Below are 23,700 nucleotides of genomic sequence, written 5' to 3' on the forward strand. Positions count from 1 at the left end.
ACCACGACGATGCGCACAAAAAGCCACTATCGAGTCAATACGCGCGCTGTCCGAGGATGGCAGGATGTTCGCCCATTGCCATGTCGCAGGGCCCCGATAAACTTTCGCCAATCCGCCCGCACCTTTGTGGCACAGCAAAGCAATGCCAACATGGAGCGTTACACAGAACCGACGGGGACGCGGGCTCTGAAGAAGCAAACATGGCCTGACCATGCGGGTCATAACGGCCTTTCTTCGCACAAATATCGAGATCTGGCCAATTGCTAAAAATCTAACGCTTTTTCTTTTAGTCGCCACATCGTACAGCTGTCAAATCGGATTGTTTTCACCTCGGTCCGCGCACAATAATCGAGGGCCCACGGGTATTAGTTCACTGACACGTGCCTGAAGAAAATCTTATAGCCGATTCATGTCGTTGGGCATAGGGTATTGATTCAATGCATTTGTTGAACTCAAAACTTCCGCTTCTTGGAGGGACGAGCATTCTTTGCTCGGCGATTTTCCTGCACCTTGCGGTTCTTGCGCACAGCGTCCACATCTCTGAGTTCGCTCTTGGCGCCTCCATCCTTCCATGCACCGATGCGCTTCTCCTTCGCTTCAGCCACCCTCTTCTTCTGGACGTGATAATCATCGCGGTACCGATCAGCCTGCTTCGGAGCCTTCTCGGCCTTGTGCTTGTAGCGCGGGGCGTTATTGAAGGATCCAGCAGACCGGTTGGGGGCTTCAATTTCGCCCACTCGAGGCATCTTGACCTTGTTCGCCTTGCGCCAGTCGTCGAAGCGACCGCTGCGGAAACTGGCTGCAATCTTTTGCCCACTTTCTCCTCGAATCATCTTGGCTCCCTTGGAGCCATCCTCGTCGTTGGTGCGGTTTACGTACTTCTTCGACTTTTTGTCCCAACGCATCTTCGACTTGGCCGCATCTGCGAAGCCCTGAATCTCATCGTTCACAAGTGACATTTCTGCTGCCCTTGCTGCTGACACGAAGTTGGTGTTGCCGGCATCTCCTCCGCTCACTCCATAGGCCTTCTCCTCTGCCATGTTCTCCTTGGGAGTATATGACATGAAGAAGTCATCATTCTTCCAGCTGTCCTGTTTTGACTTCTTGGAGGATGGTTGCGAGACAGACACCTCGAGCTCATCAGATTCTGAGTCGTATACGCCATCAGCGACTTCAACCTCGTCTTCTTCATCCTCCGATGCTTCTTCACCGTTTGACTGTCTTGCAGGTGCTTGAAGTGGGTCCATATCGTCCGCGGCTCGTTTGTTGGCTGCTTGCTTGGCTTTTTGTCGTCCGACTTGTTCACGCCTCTTGCGCATAATTTCGGCTGTGTCACTCTGGGTACCTCGTTTGCCGATCTCGAATACGGTCTCCGCGGGCCTGAATGATTGAATTCGTGCAAGCATATCCTCCTTCGCTTTCTGAGCACTATGCGCGTCATCGCTGAAGAGCATATGCGTCTCTGCAAAGTTGGGAGATGCAACCAACTCCTTAGCTCGTCCCACACTTTGTGCACTTGCCTGGTTGCGTGTTCGTTGATATTGGCGCTCACCCTTTTCGGCTACGCTTAAGAGAAGCGCTAGGTCTTCGTCATCGGCGAGCTGTTTGTTCACAATCTCGACAGACGATTCCAGTTGCCATGGTGCCAAGCTACCGACGACAAAGTCTTCTGCATAGTTTGGCTCTTCGTGTGACCTCCCGACTAGGAGTCGTTTACCGAGGAAAAGCTGTAGATCTATGAGGTAGGGTAGGTCGACATGTCTGCACAGACTATACGCCCATCCTTTCCTTCCAGCTCGAGCCGTTCGTCCGACTCTGTGTACGAAGATCTTGGGCTGCGAAGGAAAGTCGTAGTTGATGACGTGGTTGATATGGGGCATATCCACACCACGAGCAGCCACATCGGTGACAACGAGAATGCGAGTCAAGCCAGTGCGAAAGTCCTGGATCTGCTCCTTGCGCGCTGTTTGGTCAAGGTTGCCGTACACTTGTGAAGTTAGCAAGAGCATCACATAAGAAGATACGATTACGTACCGTAAGACACGGCGTATCCCGCATTGCGAAGAAGGTTCGCGAGATACTCCACTCTGTGCTTTGTTGCAGCGAATATGATGGTGGACTCAGCGATCGGGACGTCCTTGACAAATCCGTCGCTGCGCTTCCGCTTCTTGCTGTTGGCAGCTTTCTCCGCATCTGCCTTGGCCTTCTTTGATGCGTCGGTCTCGCCTACCGGCACCTTGATGACATTGTCGAGGAGGTGAAGCAGCGCGCCATCACGGTCACCCGACTTGATTGTGAAGTAGGCACTTTTGAGATCTGGAGAGATCTTGCTCTCAGCATCGAGACGGATGAGCTTTGGCTCTTGCAGACCTGCTCTCGCAAACTCTACGAGGGATTTGGGGAGTGTCGCACTGAACAGCAGTGTTTGTCTCGAGGTGGGTAGAGCATGCAGAATCTCAGCTAGTTGCGCCGCGAAACCCATCTCGAAAAGGCGATCGGCTTCGTCGAATACGATGTACTTTACGGAGGACAGATCGAGGCCCATCTCGACCTTCAGATGCAGGAAGCGACCAGGGGTAGCGATGATGATGTCGGGGTTGGTGGTCATGGAGCTAAATTCTGCGAACATGTTAGTCTCGTTTTTCATAGATGCTCTGCCTGTGTACACGTACGCTCTTCGAGGCTGTCACCTCCAACAAGCAGAATAGTCCTCAAATCTGTGCCGCGACCCAGCTCCTTCACAACCTTCAGCGTCTGCAGTGCCAGTTCTCGGGAGGGCGACATGATGATTCCTCGAGCGCCTACTTTGGCAGAATGCGCCTTGAGTTTCTGGATCATGGGGATGACGAATGCGGCCGTCTTTCCGGAACCCGTCCTAGCCATACCCACGACATCTTGTCCATCGAGCATGAGCGGAACGGCCTTGCGCTGGATTGGAGTCGGAATCTTGAATCCCTTCTGCGTGATGGCCTTGAGAAGCGCCGCGTTCAGCCCCATGGCCTGGAAGCCTCCACCTTTCTTAACTGACTTTCCGACATTCGAGGCTTTGCGATTCGAGGCAGCCTGTTTCGCGGCGATAAAGGCTTCGTCGTCGGATCCGTCATCGTGCCCGACGTCCAGATCTACGCCCAGATCTGCGTTCAAATCCGCCTCTTGCTGAACATCATCACCGCCAGCGAGGGCATCAAATATGTCGAACTCGGTTTCGGAGAGCGCCGGCGAGCTCGCGCGGGGAGCCATGACAGGTGGATGGTTGGTAGGGGTCGGAGGCGACGTGATGCACTTTGCCTACCTGACGTCTGAAGGTCGCGCCTCCAGTCTGGCTGTTGGAAAATTTCGGGCACGGGCCTCACGAAATCTTGGCGGCAGGGATGAGCATGGCGCATCTAGTCGCTAGCTTCCACGTGCCCCGCGATGAGGCAGGCGCGTCCGACGCGTTTTGCCCTCACCGAACTTCTGCCATCGCGTCACCCAACCCACACCCACGAGATGAGTATGCAATCCCCTTCTGATCGGCCTTGGACCCTTCATTCTAACCTCTTTAGACAATTACGGCGGCTACGAAACCTCGTACAGTACCACCTCTTACGGCGCTGGCGGTGGTGCTGGCGGAGGCGGCTTCATACCGGGAGAGGGTGGTAGTACACAGAGCCCTGGCGGTCGACAAGACCGTGCCCAAGATACCCTGCGACCCGTCACCATCAAGCAGATACTTGATGCTCAACTCGAAGTCGGCAGCAATGACGCCTTCAAAATCGACGGCACTGTGATTACTCAGGTATGCACGAATTTCACGGTCCATTTGGCTATACTAACCGCTTCCTAAGCTCACATTCGTCGGTCAAATACGCAACATATCCAACCAGACTACAAACACAACCTATAGGCTCGACGATGGCACTGGCAGCGTAGAGGTCAAGCAGTGGGTCGATTCCGATGCTGCAGAGCAGACCAACCCTACCAAAGCGAAGCTCGTCGAAGGTGCTTATTGCCGAGCATGGGGCAAGCTGAAGAGCTTCAACGACCGAAGATCCGTCGGAGCGACCGTAATCCGTCCAGTCGAAGACATGAACGAAGTCTCCTATCACCTGCTTGAAGCGACCGCGGTACATCTATACTTCACGCGTGGGCCCCCTGGCAGTGCGCAGGGTGGTGCCGCTACGAATGGCGCTGGAGGACAGCAACAAGTGGGAGATGGCGGTAGCTACGGCGGCGGATATGATCTTGCCGGTTACACTGCGTCAGCGAAGAGGGTGTTCAACCATCTCAAGACCACTCCTCAGTCCAACGAGGGTCTGAACCAGCACGAGATTGCGGCGCAACTTGGTATGGATACAACCGATGTTGCAAAGGCTGGTGATGATCTATTGTCGGGTGGTCTGATTTACACCACTGTTGACGACCAGACCTGGGCCATCCTCGAGGCTGATTAAGCATGGTGTTTGCACGCGCGGGACCAAGTGTATGGGCGAATAAGTAGGGGAACAACCAAACTGCTGGCAAAACACTAGCACAGGCGTAACGATTCATCATGATATTTCATATACTGCATTGAAAGCATCCGCAAGATACAATCTATCAAACACGATCTACTTCTCTGCATTCGTAGAGAGAAACAGTACACACGTCGCAACGATCGCACTTGACACCACGGTGAACACGACCTGCGTCTTCCAACCTGTCTGCACGAGCGCCCGCCGCGTGCTGTACCGCGAGACCGTATTGATGTAGTTCGACAACCCAGACAACATGCACGCTATTGAAAGAAGCCAGAACACGATTCCTAGTGGCAACGCGAAACGTTTTTCTGTGCAGAGCTGTGAGCATGGTGTGATGAGACTTTGCTATTGACTTACCAAGTGGAGTGGGCTCCGACTTGAGATGGAACGACATAACGATGGCAACAGACACAATGGCCATATACACACTCAGCTTCAGCCACGAAAGGAAAGCTGTGATATTTGTTAGCTACGCAATCTTCTTGTACTTTCGGCAGATCCTGGCATACTTCGTTCGTTCGCAGCATGATCCCTTGCGTCCGAAGACACGTTATCGAACAGCAGCACACCCATCCATGGCCTCTCTCTGAAGGCTACTCGATCGTAGTCATTATTTCTGAATCGCACGTTAGGACTTGAACGAGGATCCCCTAGACTAGGTTGCACGCACTGTTTAACTAAGATGGGCTGGCCTCCAAATATCTTGTAGAACGGTCGGTACGGCTCGGCTAGTATAGATTCATCTGCATCGCCCATACGCGAGGCATCTCGGAAATCCATATTTTTCTGGTAATGTGTAGGACTACTTCGGGTTGCGATGAAAACGCGCTATGGCTAGTGGTATGGGGATGCTTGGTCGGCAGACGAATGAGTGTGCTTGTGTGAGACGCCGCACGGACCCCTGCCGATGAGGTCACTACTGCATTTGGACATCTCCAGGGTTTGTGAGAGTTGATACCATCAACACAATCAACGTTTATCGCATTTCAGCAAAAATGAGTAACGAGAAAGAGCTAGTTCTTTTTGGTGGTGATAAGTAAGTGTTTGGGTAATGCACTGTCGCTTTGAAGCTAATGCATGCGCGTGCAGAGGTTGGAAAGCTTCGGATTGGACGGACAGTGATGACCGTGTGAGAGGAGGAGCGTCTCAGGTAAAACCCATCTCTCAAAATGAATGAAATAAGTTGATAACTAATGTATGATTACTAGTCCTACCTTAACATCAATGGCTCCTCGGCGCGTTTCCACGGCAATCTCGACATCACCGCTCTCGGCGGCGCCGGCTTTGCCAGTCAGCGCACCACCGGCGAGGATCGCACCTGGGATCTATCTACCTACGATGGCATTTATCTCGATCTAGGAAAACACGACGGCAAGAAGTACACACTAACGCTCAAAGACGAGATTCTGCCGCTTATGGCAGATGGACGGGAGCAATCAACTATCAGCTGGGAATACGACTTTGAATCGCAAAGCGAGCTTGGGTTGTTCGTGCCATGGCGTGCAATGAAGCCTACGTATCGCGGGAAAGAGAAGAACGATGCAAAACCATTGGATTTGAAGAACGTCAAGCGGTTTAGCATCATGATGAGAAGGTAACATTGTTCACCACACGCAATCACGGTTTCACAGCAATTGACGATCAGTAGTTTCTTCGGTACCCAAGAAGGCGACTTCTCGCTCACCCTCAACTCGATCAAGGCTGTTGCGCAACCAGACGATGTCGAGAAAGGGATTGTGGGCGGAGAGAAGGGCACAGGAGTAAGACTTTAACTACACTACAGTGCTGATTGGTAGCTAACGCTACGGCAGGGACAGGAGCCTTGGTCGTGGAAGAACTCCAATCTTGTTGGTCTAGCGGTCATTCTGGGCTCGACATGGGCGATCTCTTGGGGATATTGCTGGTGGAAAGGATATGATATGGGCATTATGAGGTTTGGACGGTGGTGGTCTGTCGTGAAGAAGGATACGTTATAGGTGGGGAGTACGCAAGTCGTTACGCGAAGCGTGAGCTCCAGGCATGGCGTTGGATTGGGGACAAAATCGACTCCGTTGATCTTACATATCAGTTCCTACACAATTTTGTCCAAGACGAAAATCTGTATGTATAGTCAGAGTTGGGAATCGTGGCCCGGAAGATTCTATGTGTGAGGAGCAACTAAGCGCCGCCTTCGGGTGGTGCAAGACCATCCCGCCCTATACGCAACAAGCTCTCACATCGATGCGTTCAAGTGGTCAGAAATTTTTGTACAGCGATTTTCATCCTTCTTGCTTGTCGGTAATTTGTAGAGCGCTAGGGCCAGTGGAGATACTTGAAGAAACGCTTGGCTGTATGTTTGTGAGACTAAGCTTGAGTAATCATCAGCGCATTTGCATGCGCAATGAAGGTATCCCAGAGGGTTGGGCCTCTCCTACCCTTGACGAGAGGTTAGAGAGTGGGCGTTTATTGGCGCAGGAACAAGAAGTGCGCAAGAAACGTCCCGCGGACTTAGGATGCTTGACTCCGCTAGTGCAGAGCGACCCACTCCAGTGTGGACCATTCAGCCTGTTCAGGGTGAGCTCCTTCCCAGATCAAAGTCGCCTCCACGCCGCAAAGGAGAAGCGTTCCTCCAACGTCGCTGCAACTTTGGACAAACATTGCTGTTCATGTCACTCGAGATATTCCGATCCCTCACCTGCACCTCGTCCTCCAGCTTACGGTTGCTGACTATCTTGGCCCCATCGCCACTACATCTCCAATCACCAATTTCTCCGCTGCCAAGCGAGGGACCATGGCCAGACCTTCCCAATTTTGTCGATGATGGGCAAACGTCCGCTCGCGGAAATTCTCAACCAGGCGCTCAGGACCGCGAGGTGGAGAGACCGGGGCGCTTTGAGGCTGCATGAACATGGATTTAGATTGCATCAACTGCAGTAGTGGCAGCCTTGAGGAGAAGATGTTCAATGTCCACAGACGCCGCGCAGTGGCTATAAAGAGCGACGGGCGAACGGTGTCAGATAAAGTATCCGCAAGTGTTCCCGTTTGTCTCCCCAGGGTCCTCGATTTGTTTCCGATATTCCTAGCTTGTCGATAATACCGTTTCGCAACCATGCATCTTACGGCTCTTACCCTGGCTTTGGCTACCACCGCCGTCGCGGCGAAGAACTCCACCCAGCCGTACTCGACATGGATGGCTACTTCCTTTTTGTCCAAGGGCCAGAAGGTCGACAACCACTACGTCTCCTCCGTGATTCGTGAAGGTATCCAGAAAGCCGCCGTGACGCAAAATGACACTGCTCTGCTTGAGTATGCCTCCGAGGCCGTCTCGTCCGTTGTCACCTCGAACGGTACCATCAAGGGCTGGAACGCCACTTACTACACATTGGACGATATCCGGTTTGGCAACAACATCCTCTACTTCTGGAACTCTGAAGGACGCAAGGACGAGAAATACGTTGTTGCGGCCAAGGGTCTCAGAGAGCAGCTGAACCGATGGCCGCGCACCCCCACCGGCGGCTTCTGGCACAGGGCCCCGACTTATGAGAATCAGATGTGGTTAGACGGCATCTACATGGCTGATACCTTCTACGCGACCTACACATCGTACTTCGAGCCCAACAACATCACAGCCTGGAACGACATCGAGCTGCAATTCGATCTGATCGAGGAGCACTGCCGAAATGAGACAACCAACCTTCTATACCACGGCTACAGCGAGGACAAATCGACTGTGTGGGCTGACCCAGAGACCGGTGCCTCCCCGTACGTCTGGGACCGTGCTCTAGGATGGTACTTCGTTGCGCTTGTTGAGGTTCTAGAGGTCTTCCCCAAGACACACAAGGGCTACTCCAAGCTCGTCGACTACTTCGTCACGCTCGCTTCTGGTATCAACGACGTGCAAGACACCAGCGGCGGATGGTGGCTGCTCATGGACCCGGAGCTTGCTGGAAGGGAAGGCAACTACATCGAGTCGAGCGCCACCGCCATGTTCACCTACGCGTACATGAAGGGTGTCAGGCTCGGTTTGTTGGAGAAGAAGTACCAGGAGACTGCGTCCAAGGCGTGGGATCTGATGTTGGACGAGTTCATCCAGTACGAGAAGAACGGCACCCTCAGCTTCACCGGCACGGTTACTGTGGGAAGTTTGAAGGGCGATGCGTCGTACGAGTACTACACTGGTGTTGAGACGCTTACCAACGATGGTAAGGGTGCTGGTGCATTCATGTACGCTGCCACCGAGATGGAGTTGGCCGGACTCGAGTAAAAGAGGGTATTTAAACTTCGTTGTATATATTATAGGCATCAGAATTGACTCCAAGAGCAAGTTTTTACATGAAGTCGACATAAACTTTGGTTCAGTAAGCACGATCATGGATGCAGCATGTTTCTCGCCGTGACCTCGGAACCATACGCGACGCTATCCTCATCAAGCCAAAGCGCGCGGCATCTCCCAAATCCCCAAATCCAGCAAGCAACACCAACTACACGATGCGAAAGTACAACCTCGACTTTTACCAAAGGCTCTTATACAAACATGTCTTCCAAGCAAGAAAACGGCCCACGCCGTGATTGCACCTCGGCACGCAGCTGCCGAAAGGTCCGTCACGACTCCAAAAATAACCTGTCGAACGCGGGTCCCCTGAGCAACCAAGTGGAGCCATGAGCCACCGCCCCGAGCAACGCGCCACTGCCTCATGTCAACAGCTGGGCCTTGGAACCAGAACAGGGCAGAGCCATGGCCTCATGGATCTTGCTGGAAGTATCGTGTGACGTGCTTAGCGGCTAAGCCGTTGGCACTGGCTCTGGCTCTGCGGATATTTCTTGACCGTTTAATCGTCCCTGTTTGCTAGATTACTAACAATTCTCCGACTACTTACCTATACATTGCAGTGAACAAGAGAACGTTGGTACTCGCTGTTAGACTACTACAATACCTACGACTGTACCTAATGTAAGTCCTTGAACATCCTTTATGCATCACCTTCCTAACCACCACTCCAGTAATCCAGCCTTCAAACCTCACCTCCACCTCACCCAAAATGTCCCTCATATCCTCCGCCGCCTCTCCAAGCGCAACAAGTACCTCGTGCACCACAGCCGACTTCTCCGTCTTCCCCACACAAGACATATTCTGCGGCGTAGGCAGCACAACGGGCGTCGCGTCCAACACCTCCTCCGCACTCAAACAATGCTGCAAAGACGCTCCGGTCGAGGAGTTCAACGGCTCCTGCGGATACTACTGTCTCAGCTACGAACAGACGGTTGCTGATCTGCGGACTTGCTTCATGGACAACGGGGTTAATCCGAGGGATATCCTTTGCTCAGGGAATAATACTGCGAGTGCGACGGGCACGCCTAGTGGTGGTGCGAGTCGCACGGGTAGTAGTGGGCCGGATGCGACGGGGGAGGATGGGAAGCCGGATACGGGCGCTGCGGTGCATGTGGGTGTGTCGAAGACTGCGGTGGGCATGCTGGGCATGCTTGTCATGTCGGCGTTCGCTGGTGCGCTGTTGTAGGGTGCTATCGCGGTAATGATGGATGTCTACGATGTGGTTGCTGCTTTACCTTTCTCGTTTAAGCATAATACCAGATATTCTCTTACTTTCCACATCTCAAGTCTCCTGGTAACATCTTCTCAAAAGTTGTTGCAGAAGCGTGGCTTACTCGCCATTACAGGCTGTGTTCGGTATACCTCCTGCTTACACCAATCACCGCCAATCAACGCTTTGAAGAGACGAGTCTCGCCTACAATGGCTGGCATACGCATGCCTTGGCGGTTATGCATTATTTATCGATCGATGTCTCCGTATACGGTCTCATCATGCGATTGGACTTCACACAACAGGTCATGGGTATCTATTGCCTACCGACACAGTGGTAATGCAACTTACCCCGCCAGAGGTGTAACCAGAGCCTGCATGTAGAAGAGAGCCATCATACGTCTAGTGGAGAAACAAAGGGTATATATGGCGAGATTCGATGCCCTTTCAGTCTGACCTGTTGGTAGGACAACAACCTACTTAACCCACATCTGGATCATGGGCACTTTAGCTGCAATAAGCATCGCCATCTCAGTCATAGGGCTCTACTACATCCTCATAATAGGACGCCGAGAAGCCCATCTACCACCCGGTACCTCCCTCTCCATCCCTGGTCCCATCCTACCCCATCCTATCCCAAAGCTAACCCGCCCATCTAGGCCCACGTCCCCTCCCCCTCCTCGGCAACGTACTCTCCATACCCACCAAAAACGCCCAATTCCAATTCACAAAATGGGCCTCCCAGTACGGCGACATCTACAGCCTCAAGCTCTTCCACACCACCACCATCGTCCTCAGCTCCCGGCGCCTCGTCCGCGAGCTCATCGACAAAAGGGGAACGACATACAGCAGCCGCCCACCCTTCGTCTTTGCAACAAAGTACATCGCGCGCGATCCCGCGAATATGCCTCTAGTCGTCTTCATGCCGTCGGGCGAGAAACTGAGGTTATGCCGCAAGTTACTGGCGCAGTGTTTCAACGAGGCGAAAGTAGATAAAGAGTACATTGGACTTGTGGAGGCGGAGGCTAGCCAGATGCTGTGTGATTTTGCGAAAGAGCCGGAGGAGTTCATGGGGCATACGTTGCGGTTCTCGAATAGCACTATCAAGAGTCTGGTTTACGGGACAAGAACGAGACATGCGGAGCAGCTGGAGGAGTACAAGGCTTGGTTTGACAAGTACGTTGCGTTGCTTGAGGTTGGTGCAACACCGCCGGTCGATTTGCTACCGTGGTTGGTGCATGTGCCACAGGGGCTGTGGACAGGACGCTGGAAGAATTGGAAGGATAAGAGCGAGGAGACTTCGAGGGCGGTTAATGCTGCGTTTACGCAGATGGCGGAGCCGGTGTTGGAGAGGAGGAAACGGGGTGTGCGTGCAGCGACTGTATATGACTATGTGCTTGATGAGGGCGAGAAGGGGATTGATCTTACGAGAAGAGATTTGGATGTTTTTGCTGGGTCGCTGATCGATGCCGGGAGTGACACGACGGCGTCTGCTATACGAGTCTTCATTCAGGCGATGGCTAGGTATCCGGATGTTCAGGAACGAGCACACAGACATGTTGATGAGGTGGTGGGAAGCTTGCGATCGCCCGGGTGGAGCGATGTCGCGAGGTTACCCTATGTCGTGCAGATTATCAAGGAGGTCATGCGATGGAGACCTCTTGCGGCCTTGATAATGCGCTCTACCACCGCTGGTATCCTTCACTCCGCTGGGATCATGAACCAACCGTGGCTAATGTGAAGCAGATGACACGATTGACGGCTACTTTATTCCGAAGGGCACGACTGTTCTCATGAACGTCTGGGCCTTGAACCATGGCCCATGCGATGTCGACACTTGTGAATCCCCAATGTCGGTTTTCAATCCTGATCGCTACGAAACGCGTACGCACACTTCAGCTCAGTACGCAGCATCTCCCGACATTGCCTCACGAGATCACTTCACGTTCGGTGCTGGTCGTCGTATTTGTCCTGGCATGCATCTTGCTGAGCGCAGTCTCTTCGTTGCTATTGCGAAACTACTTTGGGCCTTCGAGTTCAAAGAGAAGCCTGGGAAGCCTATTGATATCGATCCCGACACTGGGTTTATGGATGGTATTGTGAGGACGCCGAAGGATTTTGAATGCGAGATACGGGTGAGAGAGGGACGCGAGGGAGTGCTTGAAAGGGAATTTGCGGAGGCGAGAGATGTGTTGGTGAAGTACGAATTGTGAGAGAGTTGTGAGTTGACGTCGTGTAACTCGGGAACCTTGGAAGCCTGGAGATAATGTCGTTAGCCCTATAGCACCTAGGATGCTAGATTCATGTCGCATTCACCAGAACAACCACTAAAGGCAATGCCCAGCTAGAAGGTCACATTATCTCATAGAATGTTTACTTGTCAAGAAATAGTAGTATGCGTTCGACAAACCTGAGCAACGCGATACGAATTACACCCCATGTTGGCTTACGTGAGACAGCCACGATATCACAGCCAAGTTGCATCGTGACATCCAGCGCCAACATGCTCTTGATTTCTACTTGTCGAGGCTCTTATCCAACCCATTCAACGGTATATCACGGCGCCTGAAGTTCTCGACCTGCATGAGACTGCCCAATCAAGCCTTGAGCCCACCACACTTGCCGTGCATAAGAGTGTGCATCGTCACCGCCGTCCAGCACAAGATGTCGTGCTGCAACACACCGCATGGCGCCTGCCCATACATACCCAGACACCTAAAGGCGCAAATGCTGCCGAGCATCCCACCACACTTCACAGCCCCGCGTGAATAGGCGCCGACGAACATCCACAGATATACCTATCGCTAAGGTCATCACATCATCTCGCACATTTCCGAGCAACAGCTATACCTACATACAGAAGTCGCCACGATATCGTCGTCCCGGCATTCTCACCAGCCTAGCACTCGCGCCCATCCCTATCGTCTTCCCTGTCGCACTCTACATCGCGGACGATCATCATCGCCCGACGATACCATGCCTGAGGACCCGCGCCCATCCTCAGGTGAAGAGAAGAAACAGTCTGGGCCCCCCTATAGTATCAAGGGGCAGCTCTTTGCTATTTCCGGGGCTGGATCAGGCATCGGACGTGCGACGGCTACACTGCTGGTTGCAAGCGGCGCAAAGGTCGCGCTGGGAGACAAGAATGAACAAGCAGTGTCGCAGCTCGCGAGAGAACTTGGGGCGAGTGCGATATGGGCGAAGGTGGACGTTACAGTCAGGGAGGAGGTAGAGCATTGGCTGGCGCATGCGCCGACGAGGTTTGGGTTGAAGCAAATCGACGGTAGGCCAACGTCCTATCTTCAAGGCATGAATGTGCCTGGCGAATTCGACATCTGCATGAGTGCTTTGACTGACATGAGCATGACGTAGGCGCAGTGAACCTCGCAGGCATCTCAGGTCGACTCGAAACTGCGGCAAAGTTCGACGCCGCCGACTACGAGGCCGTCTTCGCAGTCAACGTCCGCGGCACGTTTAACTGCATGTCAGCCGAGCTGCGCAACATGCGTGTGGCAAGTTCAGGTGTGCCAGGCGGGTCGATCGTGAACGCTGCGTCGATAACAGGGCTTGTCGGCAAGCAAAACTGCTCCGTCTATTGCGCCTCGAAGCATGCCGTCGTTGGGCTCACAAAAGCTGCTGCGAGGGAGCAGGAGCACACTGGAATTCGCATCAACGCCATTGCACCGTAAGTTCTTCTTTCCACCACTCAAAGGAACTCTCTCCGTCTTCTCCTAAGTCATTCTCGCGCGCGCAATGGTGCCACTGGAGGAGAGCCGGTCGCTGACGTTGACGCTACTTTAGAGGCTTTGTCAACACACCCCTCATGGACGCCCTCGATACAGAACTTGGCTTCCAACTCCCGAACAACGCCGTGCTCGGCCGACGCGCCGACCCTATTGAGATAGCGAAAATCATCCAATTCCTGCTAAGCAGCGACGCGAGCTACGTTACTGGCTCTGTGTGGCAGGTCGATGGCGGCATGCTGTGTTGAGTTGAGATAAGGGAAAAGAAAGACGTGCAGACGCGAATTGGTGTTGCAGAAGCGAGAGTGGGTACGAGAAGAGGTCGCTATACACGCTCTGGGGTTAGTTTGGGTTTCTGCGATGGGTGTGGAGTATTCCCATCTTGGGAAGACGACGACGGTGGAAGCGAGGCAAGCTTATGCTTACTTGCCGAGATGTCATACAACTGTCTTTTTCAGCCTTACAAAAAGCAATGTGATCTCCGTCGTTGAGCTGGGTACACATGCCGCAGACCCGTACCAGAGTTGAGAGAGTCGACGTTAATGCGAGTCCCGCACGCATGTGCTATTCTGGGAAAGGGTACCTAGGTAGTTGCAATTCGTTTTCCTCAGATACACGAGAGGCGTTGTGGAGTTGCAATTTTCAGCATTGAATTGCTTTTTGGTTACTATCGATAAAGACGCGCCGACACTTTCGATGATGGCATGATCAGGCAATGCACGTTCGGTTGCGGACTGTTGTTAGACAAGCGGTAGTGCTCTACTTACGCGTCAAGTGCCGCTGCATACCCCTTCCAACAGGGCAGAGATCTGCACCCCAGCCGTGCTGCTTGCGAATCCGCGGCTCGGAAGGCATTGCGCCAACCTTAGAGTTTGTAGATCTCGTTTTCGTGGCAGGCAAGGCTAGAAGTAAAAAAGCAAGAAAGTAATGAGTCGATCTCGGAGAGACTGCCTAGTGTCTCGCTGAGTTTCCCTGGCTGGGCAAAGTGCTACTTTCTTGCTTCTTGTCGCCTGAGTGAGGTTGGGGAAGAGGGAGGGTTGGAGCAAAGTTAGACTAGTATCAATGCCGCGGACCCGAACCAAAAGTCGAGCGAAGGCGTTGACCCGGCCCAGAGATCGTGAGCCAAAGTCCATACCACCCCCATACGTGCGGGATGCACCGACCTCGAACCAGTGCTCAATGTGGTTTTCTAATCATCAAATGCCATGACATCGAAATAACGGCATGGGCAGAAAATAGTAGCCTCGAACGCAGTGTTAAATGACTCGTGGTATTTCATTTCACAAGCGCGAAACTCTAAATCAACAGAATAGTTCCCCTGCCAATCACAGGCGACGTCATCTCCCCATGGACCTGAAAACCTTCTCCCGACGAGGATCAGTGGGCAAGGCTTGAATGACGACAGAGTCGAGCTCGCGATTCGATCCGTTCGAGCCAATGCGATCGTGGTACTTCCACTCCGACTCTGTGCTCCGGATGGAGAGCGCATCCGGGGACTTTTGTCTCCTGTCGTTTCCCCGCACGCGATCGGCAAGGTTCTGGGATGCGGAGATGAACCAGGGGAGTCTGCCGGCGGGTTTGACTGGGTTCCTGAGTTAGCGGCTGGTATTTGATGATGGGAAAGTGCGGCGAGATGGGATGCGCGATGTGATGAAACTTACTAGTCCAGTATTCACGATTATCTTCGTCTTCGGGAACGATGTATCCGCCGGATATAAGCTTTGTCAAATAGATCATGCCGTTGAGCGCCGTGTACACCATCAAGCCCGCAATGAGACCGTAGGCTGCGCTGTATCCGAATGGGATGAACATTACGGTTACGAAGGCTGGGACGGCGTCGCCGATGTATCGCCAATTAATGGACGAAATTTGTCGCATCATCAGGCAACCGACCTATATTTGCGTTAACGCTAGCATCTTGAAGGTGGTACCAGGTGACTTACGAGGACCAAAGTGCTTCCAGTAGCCCATGGTGGGATCGAAGCGAAGATAGGTGCGAAGAACATCGAGATGAGGAAGCAGACGCCACAGGTCATGGCAGTCAATCCTGTTTTCCCGCCCTCTGCAATTCCTGCTCCACTCTCGATGAAGGCAGTGACGGGTGAGCAGCCGAGAAGTGCACCCATGGAGATGCAGAATGCGTCTGTGCAATAGGCTATCGTTGATCGCGGAAAGTCGCCAGTCTCTGCGTCCACCACTCCGGAGAAACGTGCCATGGAATAGAGCGTAGCTGTGCAGTCGATAATGTCAACATATAGGAAAGTGAAAAGAGCGAGTGCGAAATGGCCAGGTGCTGCGTTGACGTTCCAGTCCAGGGCGTTCAATGTGCGGTTGATGGGATGGAAGTCCACGACCTTCTTGAAGAACTCGAAGCGGTTATCGCCGACCTCAGTGTAGGGGAAGAAAGTGACTGAAGTGCCTCGTCTGTATGCATGTTAGCCTTCTGGGCTTGACTGAGATGATGAAAAAAGCTCACGGCCATGAAATGATTGACACAAGCAAGATAGCTAGAATCATGGCGCTCTTGACCTTGTATGTCATCAAGTAGGCTGTCAAGATACCACCACCAAGGATGCCTAGCCACATCTGCGAGACATGTTAGCAATGTTTGGGGAGCCGGCATCATATGACCTACAGTAGGTGAAGTCATCTTGTGACTTGTGCATGAGCCAAACTCATCCTTGTATTGATCAGGACACCCCGCGATATCAAGTGGGGTACTCTTTGAGCCCGCAATGGCACCAATGCCCGCGTTGTTGCTCAGTCCGACTTCTGCAAGAAAGAGTCCTATACCACATGCCGCGGCGATCTTGAGCGATACTGGTATGATCTTGACGAGCCATTGTCGCATGCCAATCAAGGACAAGAAGATGAATATGAAGCCCTCTGCAAAGACAGCAGTGAGCGCAAGGTTGTAGGAGATGAGGCCTTGGCCATGGAAGCCGACGATCTGGTAGGCGAAGTATGCGTTGAGGCCCATACCCGGTGCAAGACACACGGGCATGTTGGTGAAGAACCCAAAGAGGAAAGAGCTGAAGCCGGCTACGGCCGCTGTGGCGGTGATGAGGTTGCGGTTCAAATCTGAGCTTGGATCAGCTGAAGTTGTTGAAAGTATGGACGTTTCCTACCCTGCTTGCAAATGAGGTATTCCGTGTTCGTTAAGCACAGAGGGTCTGTGGCATCATTGCACACGCAATTACCGCCTGTATCAGCGAGGATAGTAGCCTAGGCTCGTTAGTATTTTGCGAGACATGATCCTTCGAGAGCTTTACATTGACCGCGATGATGTATGCCATTGTGAAGAAGGACGTAAGTCCTGCCCGCACTTCGGTGGTGAACTTCGTATGCAGGATCTCATCTTTCTGCGGAGACAGTCAGTCATGTTTGAGATATTACCACAATGGTCGAACATACATGCCCACAACCAGAGAGACGGAATATCCTGCCGAAAGTCGACCGGCCGACGTAGATGTTGAACGAGTGGATTGAGGAACGTATGGACTCCATGTTGCAGACGTGAAGTTGGCCGCCAGTTGGGGGTTTCAATCTCCAGTATAAGAGATGCCGTGATCGGCAGCAGATAGCCCTGCGTTGACTATATTTGTGTCACGCACGTCCGGTATAAGCAAACATGAACGATTCGGAACGAAAAGGTATATGGTGTTGATCAATCGCCAATGCGATTGCTTAAGGTGGGGCCATAAGCAAAGGGCCTTCCAGAAATGCAATGAAAAGTATCGACGACAGGGCGAGCTGGCTATACATCACACTCGAGGCGATGTGATATCAACCGTAAGGGATGGGTGGGAACGACGAGGGTAGGCATGCGGCGCGGCAGGGAAAAAAGCACGATCTAAGAAGCTTTTGGACGGAGTGACGGCATGACAACCTAGGACGGCCGCCGCAAGCGTAGTACAAGTGAATTGAACGGCGGCAGGAGCGTTGTCATGCAGCTGAAGCGGAGACTCGTGCAGCGTGCTGGAGTGTGGCAGTCTAGGCTCGTACTCTGGTGGCTTGACGGAAGCGAGTCAGGGGCCGGGGAGCCTAGCTAACGCTAGTCAGGCACGCCCGATGTCGATCAGGCTGCATCATGACTGGCCAAAGGGATGATGTCTGGTGCCCCTCCCGCATCTGCAGCAAAATGACGGGGCGACTAAAAGCCTTAGTAGAACCTTGTGCCTCTCCCTTGCCGATTGCTTCTGACAACAGTCACAACACAGACAGCAACTAAGGGCAGATCACTTACAGTTCACGCCGCCCTGGCGGTTCAGCGGCCTTGCAGCTGATTTTGTCCATGGCACCGGTGTCCGCCCTTGTTCCTACGGCACTGATCAGAGGGATCAGCTGTGATCGCCGGCCTAGTTGGGTTTGCAATTCGTAGCCCGCGGGTGCAAGTCAAGGTCGGCGGCATCATATCGGTTATTCAACCTAGCAGCCGTCATGTTGGCATGTGCGAATCGTATCCAGCCACAAGCGGTTCTGCAAAACCTTGGGCGGAGACACCGAAAGTTGGAAAAGTGAGCCCGATAAGCCAGCCAGTCGCAATTGCTGTACAACCCGAGTATTTGCTTTTTCGGGGAAGAACCGAATGGAAGAGGCGTTGCTTTGCACGCTCATACCACGTGTAGGTGTATCTTTCCCCAGCAGTATGGTCGACAACCCGAAAGCTCACGGTGCGCTTAGTGGTTTTGCGCCGTGGAGGAAGCACGGCAGGGCACTAGCGCATGAGTTCGGATTAGGGAAGCCCTGATAGTAGTCCTAAAAAGGTCAATAACGCCACGGTCCGAGTGGTGCGACAGCGTTTCGATGCCGCGGAAACATGGGACCGTTGCGTAACTCGCTTTGCGGTTGCGACACCCTCCACCCAGGTACTTGACTACTTTTCCGTCGAGAGGTGCGGCTAGCCTTGAGTGCTGGATAGCCTTCAGTCGATCATTCGCTCCCACCCCTTGAAAGATCGACTTATAGTGGCCCCGCTGCACTCCGCTAGACTCGCCACTGTGATCAAACATGTTCGCAACCGACTTACCACTGGATCAAGAGGCGGAGTCTGTTGGAGCGCGGAGGGAGCGAAAGACCAAAGAGCGATCCATCAGGTCAAACTCCATCCATACTTCACGAACGTCCACTAGTTCCGCAAACTCTGGCTCTACCGACCGTGAGCAATGGTGGTCTTCAGGCCTGAAGAAAGCAAAGAGTATAAAACCCAGGATACTACGACCATCAACCGGACAAACCACAGATTCTCAGAGAAACGCGAAGACCGTGCCAGCCGAGTTGGACTTGACCCGCACGCACAAGCTCAAGGATCCCGCGCTGCACCCTAGCTGGACATACACAGGCACTATTCCTGCGAAACTTCCATCTGGTGATTCTCTGCATCCGCAACAAGATGAAGTACCGGAGCTGGAAGGTGAAAAGTCCTCTCGAAAGACAGACTCCACGAGATCGCGCGTCTCACGTAAGTCATTAAGCATCAGCGTACCACAATCATGTGCTGAAGACATATTCCAGATGACCGCAAGCGCTCGGTGAGGACTCCGCCGGTAGTTGACAGCAGCGATGACGCAACGCAAGCAAGCCGCGTCAGTCCTAGATCTTTTGTTACGAGCAGAACTCGTGCCAGTTCCGAGACCCCTGAAGATAGAAATGCCCCACCAATGTCAATGCCAGGAGCGAAGAGGGTTGACAGCGGGTAAGTAATGTTTCCACCAACGTCGGTCTTATGCTTATTGTCTGTAGGTGGCCACAGCCAGCTGAAACCGAAGCAATGCCCAAAGTTGAAGCACTCGAGCTGCATGACAGCTTCCAGGAGAAAGGCCACGAAGACGCTAAGCATGTCTCAAAAGCGAGCGGTGGCGCAAATTCCGAAGTCTCCTGCAAGCCTCTCTCGCAATGGCAATGTCTCACTCCACGAGGGGTACCTTCGGAAATGCAGTTGCAGTCGCGTTCGACCCCTAAGAAGGTTGCAGTCGCCCAGAATACCACACCGGACCTCGGCCGTTTTACACGGTTTATCCGGAGGATGGAGGGAGCCGGTCCCAAGGTCATCCTGGACCGACTGAAGGAAGATTGGCAGTGGAGCACAGGCGGAGACGTTGATGAGGAGGTACGTGTCATCGTTATAACTATGCACAGACCTTTGCTAATGGTAAAAACAGTTGGTCCTCGAGAAACAATTGTGGCTGTTGACGGGGTTCCAAATGCAGAATTTGGGTCGGGAACGGACCCTGCCGAAGCCCGAATGTAACACCGGGAGGATCCTTGAACTCTACGGTAATCTCTGTAAGTCCATGTTGTGCCCTTGCGTTACACTGCTGTGCAATCTCTAACGGTCGATGTCAGCTGAGGTATACCAACTGTCGGCAATGCATCCGTCCCAAACAGTGCACTTCCTCACTACCAAACCCCAGCGACGTGTTCAGTTACCGGGCAACGTATCCTACTTGACGGTGCGCAAGTTTGGTGCCGTTCCACTGCCTTACCCAGAGGACTACTTCTCGCATATAAGAGCATCGACGTTGCCATCGCTGGTACCCTCTGCGATATTACCGGAACTGTTCACCGAATGTCACAAGCTGCTCGCTACCGGTGGTTTCCTAGAGATCAGGATCATGGATGCTGCCCCGGTACGCAAGACTACCGGTCCATTGATGCGAACCTGGATCGAGGACAGACTCTCCGTCAATCTGGAGCGAGACTTCAGATGCTCAAAGCCATGTTCGCTGGTCCCCAGTTGGCTGACAGCTGCCGGGTTCGAGATGCTCGTTCAGGAAGACGACCAGAGCATGACGCTACCGTGCGCTATCGACTCGGATACCGCCAATGTGAACGAAGAGCTTTCCATGATCATCGGCCGGGCCTTCTGGAAGGACATATGGGGCAGCTTCGTAGACGACGCTCAAGACGAACCGAAATGGTGGTGGGAAGACGAAGAGATTGTCCAGGAGTGTGTAAAGCGCCAAACTCTGCTCGAATGCAGGACAATTTTTGCATACAAGCGATGAGCGCCGCACTTTGTGGCACCGTGGTTGGTGCAATGTAATAGTACTGAGGGTTTAGCGGGATGGAAATGGCGTTGGTGGAGATATGGGGCGTCTGTACGATAGGATACCCGACGCGTGTTGCTGTCACTACCGCTTACGATGATACCGCCTTTAGACTTGTAGTTAGATAGCGATGCATTTGGTACGCGTACATTGATGGTTGAATGTGCGAGCCGATCAATGGAGCTCTAGAGTTAATCCCCACCCCGCGCTACCCATATGTGTATTAGCGTACTCACACGTGACAGCGTGCCTCCTGGGCATTATTGTACCTTGGTAATAATAGTTGTTACTATCATCTTATTCATTCTCATATCGAGTCGCAAAGGATGGAACCTGCTGTGTACCACCAGAAGTCGAAATCCGGTAGCCGCTTTGTTTCGCTCCGCGTCCCCCAACCGTCCGTGCCACGCCCTTCGTTTCAGCTGCAAGGTCCGCGACGCGTCGTGGCTACATGATCAGCACTATGTCAGCACAACCGAGACTTCTCCTGCACATCTCTTTCATTCCACAGTGCCTTCTGTCTGCTTCCGCCACCGGTTAATTAATACTTGCACCGCTCTTTCACAATCTAGCATAGCCCTTACACAATCGTGCGGAAATCTAGATCGGCCCCAGATCGATATATCCGAATTACGACCGCTGAACGACATCAGCAAACATGTTCAGTTCTCTAGGGACAAAGATAGCCCTCCGAAAAGCCGGACTGGGCGGTGTATCGCTACCAAAAACCGACGGCTTGTTTGGGAATGGCAACACGAAGAAGGGGAACACAAATGGCGCCGAGGGAGGAGACACAGGTTTCGCCAACCCATTCGCAAACGTACAATGGGGTGTACCAAAAGCCCTACAATCTTGGACGACACCTCCACCACCGCAGAACCCGGTGCGCAAGCCACCAAACATAGGAGACCGCGCACAAAGCCATCCCAAGTTACAATTTCCTACAGCCGATGGACGGCCGACTATACTGCTGTTCCTGAGGTTTTGCGGATGCCCTTGTGAGTAATCATCATTCCAGAGGCTGTATTCGGATGCAACGGTGGAAATCGTACATTTACTAATAGCTCCAACAGTCTCAGAGAAACTCTTCCTCACGCTCCGAACCCTAGCGAACAAGCACACTTCCATCCACTTCGTCGCAATATCGCACTGCACACCTGCTGCAACCACAGAATGGGTCAAGAAACTCGGTGGGGCCTGGAATGTAGACGTGATTGTAGACCAAGACCGGGAATTATACGCGCTATGGGGTCTGGGCATAGCTACTTGGGGTCATGTTCTGCATCCCAGGAATGGCTACAACCAGGTCATGCTCAGGAAGAATGAGGGTGTTTGGGGCCAACTGGTTGGAGAAGGCGCATGTAGATGGCAGGTTGGAGGCTCATATTCGGTGGACGGGAGGGGTGTGGTGACATGGGGCGGACCGATGCAATCAGCAGACGAGGCGATACCATTCGAACACGGCGTAATGTCTCTTGGATATGGAGAGACGAGGATATAATGCCGTGGCATATGTCGGAATTGAGGACCTCTTAGATGGGTACTTAGGCTGTCTGGATTCTACATGAGGGCATAGTCGATGCACATGAACGCTCATGCAGATGCGAATGGTCTACATCTTTCGTGTATAGTACTTGCCGGTTTCGACTTGGCTCTTCCAGAAGAAAAGCCCATAGTCAACAATGAAATAGTGGCATACTTGGGCAAACATCTCAGAGTTGACATGGTAACAAAATCAGCTTCGGTTTGTTGGACAGAATCTATTATCAATTCTACTGAAGATCATGACTGCGCCTGAAGAAAGCGTCTCGGAACAGCTTCAAAACTGCCAGCTCATCGCCGCATTGCGAGCTGAAGCGATTCGTGAGTAATGAACGGCCTTTTATGCGAAGTAAACACAAACGGAACAGGACAGTTGACGTCTATACAGGACACATTACTGCCATATTTAGCCACGACTATCCCAATTACCACCATTTCGAAGTCTTGACTGGTGCAAAGACCGTTGTCGACGACAAGGGCGAAAGACGGGCTATTTACTCCACAAGAGCGCTAGTGTACCTAGATTCTGGTTGCAGCAAATGGCATTTGGTTGCGGAAGGTGAAAAGAATTGTTGCACACATCTGAAGGCGATGGAGAACTTCCTCGGTGGGGCCATGGTCAGATTTGAGGAAGTGATAGGTAAGTTGTTGCCATACATCCAAACAATTGCGATACCTAATGGAGCGGACTAACTTTAACGTAGCTGAGCGAGAGGGAGGTACTATTCGGGAGTATACTGAAAGGGAGTATAGTCCAGACTCGGATGAATATGATGATCAAGCAAACGATGAATGGTAGAGACGAGGACATAAATCGTAGTAACGTTCTCGTTGTTATTTGCTGCGGATGTATCTTCAGTCGTGATAACTAGCACTATTCGCTGCATATGAGAGCCTATGATATATATATTCCTCATGCGTGATCCCCAGATGTTAGATGTATTGGATCTGGCGTAGTTATCCTGCCAATGTAGGGTTCATACTAGCGTGGTGCAGCAACGGCGCCTTCGGAGCAGTCGCGTCCTCACCTTTCATAACCACACCACAACATCGTACAGTCTGACTGCATCAGCTCATCAAACATGAGATACTGGAATTAGATTTTGAGAATGGCGCTGTAGCAGGGCGCGATACGCCAAATCAGGGAGACTTGACGACCTGTGGGTTTCCTGGACATTTCCTCCCCACCACAGGCGCTATCCACGGGTTATCATAACCACGGCGTGCTCACACAGACTATACAGTGAAGCAAAGACATGATACTAAGTAGGGTATGGAATTTCGGAGAGGTGAGCTTGCTGGATTCAATCCGGAAACTTTCTCGGAGACATTCCGTCACTACCCCTCT

General features: G+C 52.6%; 10 protein-coding genes across 10 annotated transcripts; 7 read left to right on the forward strand and 3 right to left on the reverse strand.

Moving 5' to 3' along the window:
* Positions 1–452: 452 nt before the first annotated feature.
* On the reverse strand, positions 453–3,240 carry DBP10 (ATP-dependent RNA helicase dbp10; the record flags this gene model as incomplete). The annotated part of the gene is made up of 3 exons (XM_049376757.1): positions 453–1,987; positions 2,035–2,619; positions 2,673–3,240. The coding sequence occupies 3 exons, from the start codon at positions 3,238–3,240 to the stop codon at positions 453–455; spliced, it is 2,688 nt and encodes an 895-aa protein (XP_049233613.1).
* Positions 3,241–3,489: 249 nt separating this feature from the next.
* J4E87_005142 (uncharacterized protein) lies at positions 3,490–4,433 on the forward strand (the record flags this gene model as incomplete). The annotated part of the gene is made up of 3 exons (XM_049376758.1): positions 3,490–3,493; positions 3,546–3,778; positions 3,828–4,433. 3 exons carry the CDS (start codon positions 3,490–3,492, stop codon positions 4,431–4,433), a joined length of 843 nt encoding a protein of 280 aa, XP_049233614.1.
* Positions 4,434–4,589: 156 nt separating this feature from the next.
* Positions 4,590–5,279, reverse strand: J4E87_005143 (uncharacterized protein; the record flags this gene model as incomplete). Its single annotated transcript, XM_049376759.1, has 4 exons — positions 4,590–4,807; positions 4,857–4,952; positions 5,009–5,115; positions 5,170–5,279. 4 exons carry the CDS (start codon positions 5,277–5,279, stop codon positions 4,590–4,592), a joined length of 531 nt encoding a protein of 176 aa, XP_049233615.1.
* Positions 5,280–5,494: 215 nt separating this feature from the next.
* Positions 5,495–6,475, forward strand: J4E87_005144 (uncharacterized protein; the record flags this gene model as incomplete). Its single annotated transcript, XM_049376760.1, has 5 exons — positions 5,495–5,535; positions 5,589–5,649; positions 5,708–6,093; positions 6,148–6,259; positions 6,311–6,475. The coding sequence occupies 5 exons, from the start codon at positions 5,495–5,497 to the stop codon at positions 6,473–6,475; spliced, it is 765 nt and encodes a 254-aa protein (XP_049233616.1).
* A 1,112-nt stretch (positions 6,476–7,587) lies between these two features.
* Positions 7,588–8,742, forward strand: J4E87_005145 (uncharacterized protein; the record flags this gene model as incomplete). Its single annotated transcript, XM_049376761.1, has 1 exon — positions 7,588–8,742. The coding sequence occupies one exon, from the start codon at positions 7,588–7,590 to the stop codon at positions 8,740–8,742; it is 1,155 nt and encodes a 384-aa protein (XP_049233617.1).
* A 775-nt stretch (positions 8,743–9,517) lies between these two features.
* J4E87_005146 (uncharacterized protein) lies at positions 9,518–12,231 on the forward strand (the record flags this gene model as incomplete). Its single annotated transcript, XM_049376762.1, has 3 exons — positions 9,518–9,980; positions 10,678–11,712; positions 11,765–12,231. The coding sequence occupies 3 exons, from the start codon at positions 9,518–9,520 to the stop codon at positions 12,229–12,231; spliced, it is 1,965 nt and encodes a 654-aa protein (XP_049233618.1).
* A 763-nt stretch (positions 12,232–12,994) lies between these two features.
* On the forward strand, positions 12,995–14,009 carry J4E87_005147 (uncharacterized protein; the record flags this gene model as incomplete). The annotated part of the gene is made up of 3 exons (XM_049376763.1): positions 12,995–13,301; positions 13,397–13,703; positions 13,820–14,009. 3 exons carry the CDS (start codon positions 12,995–12,997, stop codon positions 14,007–14,009), a joined length of 804 nt encoding a protein of 267 aa, XP_049233619.1.
* A 1,089-nt stretch (positions 14,010–15,098) lies between these two features.
* Positions 15,099–17,268, reverse strand: J4E87_005148 (uncharacterized protein; the record flags this gene model as incomplete). The annotated part of the gene is made up of 8 exons (XM_049376764.1): positions 15,099–15,343; positions 15,423–15,654; positions 15,705–16,185; positions 16,238–16,347; positions 16,397–16,842; positions 16,890–16,986; positions 17,034–17,123; positions 17,176–17,268. 8 exons carry the CDS (start codon positions 17,266–17,268, stop codon positions 15,099–15,101), a joined length of 1,794 nt encoding a protein of 597 aa, XP_049233620.1.
* Positions 17,269–18,771: 1,503 nt separating this feature from the next.
* On the forward strand, positions 18,772–20,768 carry J4E87_005149 (uncharacterized protein; the record flags this gene model as incomplete). Its single annotated transcript, XM_049376765.1, has 4 exons — positions 18,772–19,222; positions 19,276–19,456; positions 19,504–19,870; positions 20,175–20,768. The coding sequence occupies 4 exons, from the start codon at positions 18,772–18,774 to the stop codon at positions 20,766–20,768; spliced, it is 1,593 nt and encodes a 530-aa protein (XP_049233621.1).
* Positions 20,769–21,468: 700 nt separating this feature from the next.
* Positions 21,469–22,311, forward strand: J4E87_005150 (uncharacterized protein; the record flags this gene model as incomplete). The annotated part of the gene is made up of 2 exons (XM_049376766.1): positions 21,469–21,808; positions 21,884–22,311. 2 exons carry the CDS (start codon positions 21,469–21,471, stop codon positions 22,309–22,311), a joined length of 768 nt encoding a protein of 255 aa, XP_049233622.1.
* Between the last annotated feature and the right edge of the window lie 1,389 nt (positions 22,312–23,700).

Source organism: Alternaria ethzedia, assembly GCF_023757985.1.
Source record: "Alternaria ethzedia strain BMP 0044 chromosome Unknown scaffold_10, whole genome shotgun sequence".
NCBI lineage: Eukaryota > Fungi > Ascomycota > Dothideomycetes > Pleosporales > Pleosporaceae > Alternaria > Alternaria ethzedia.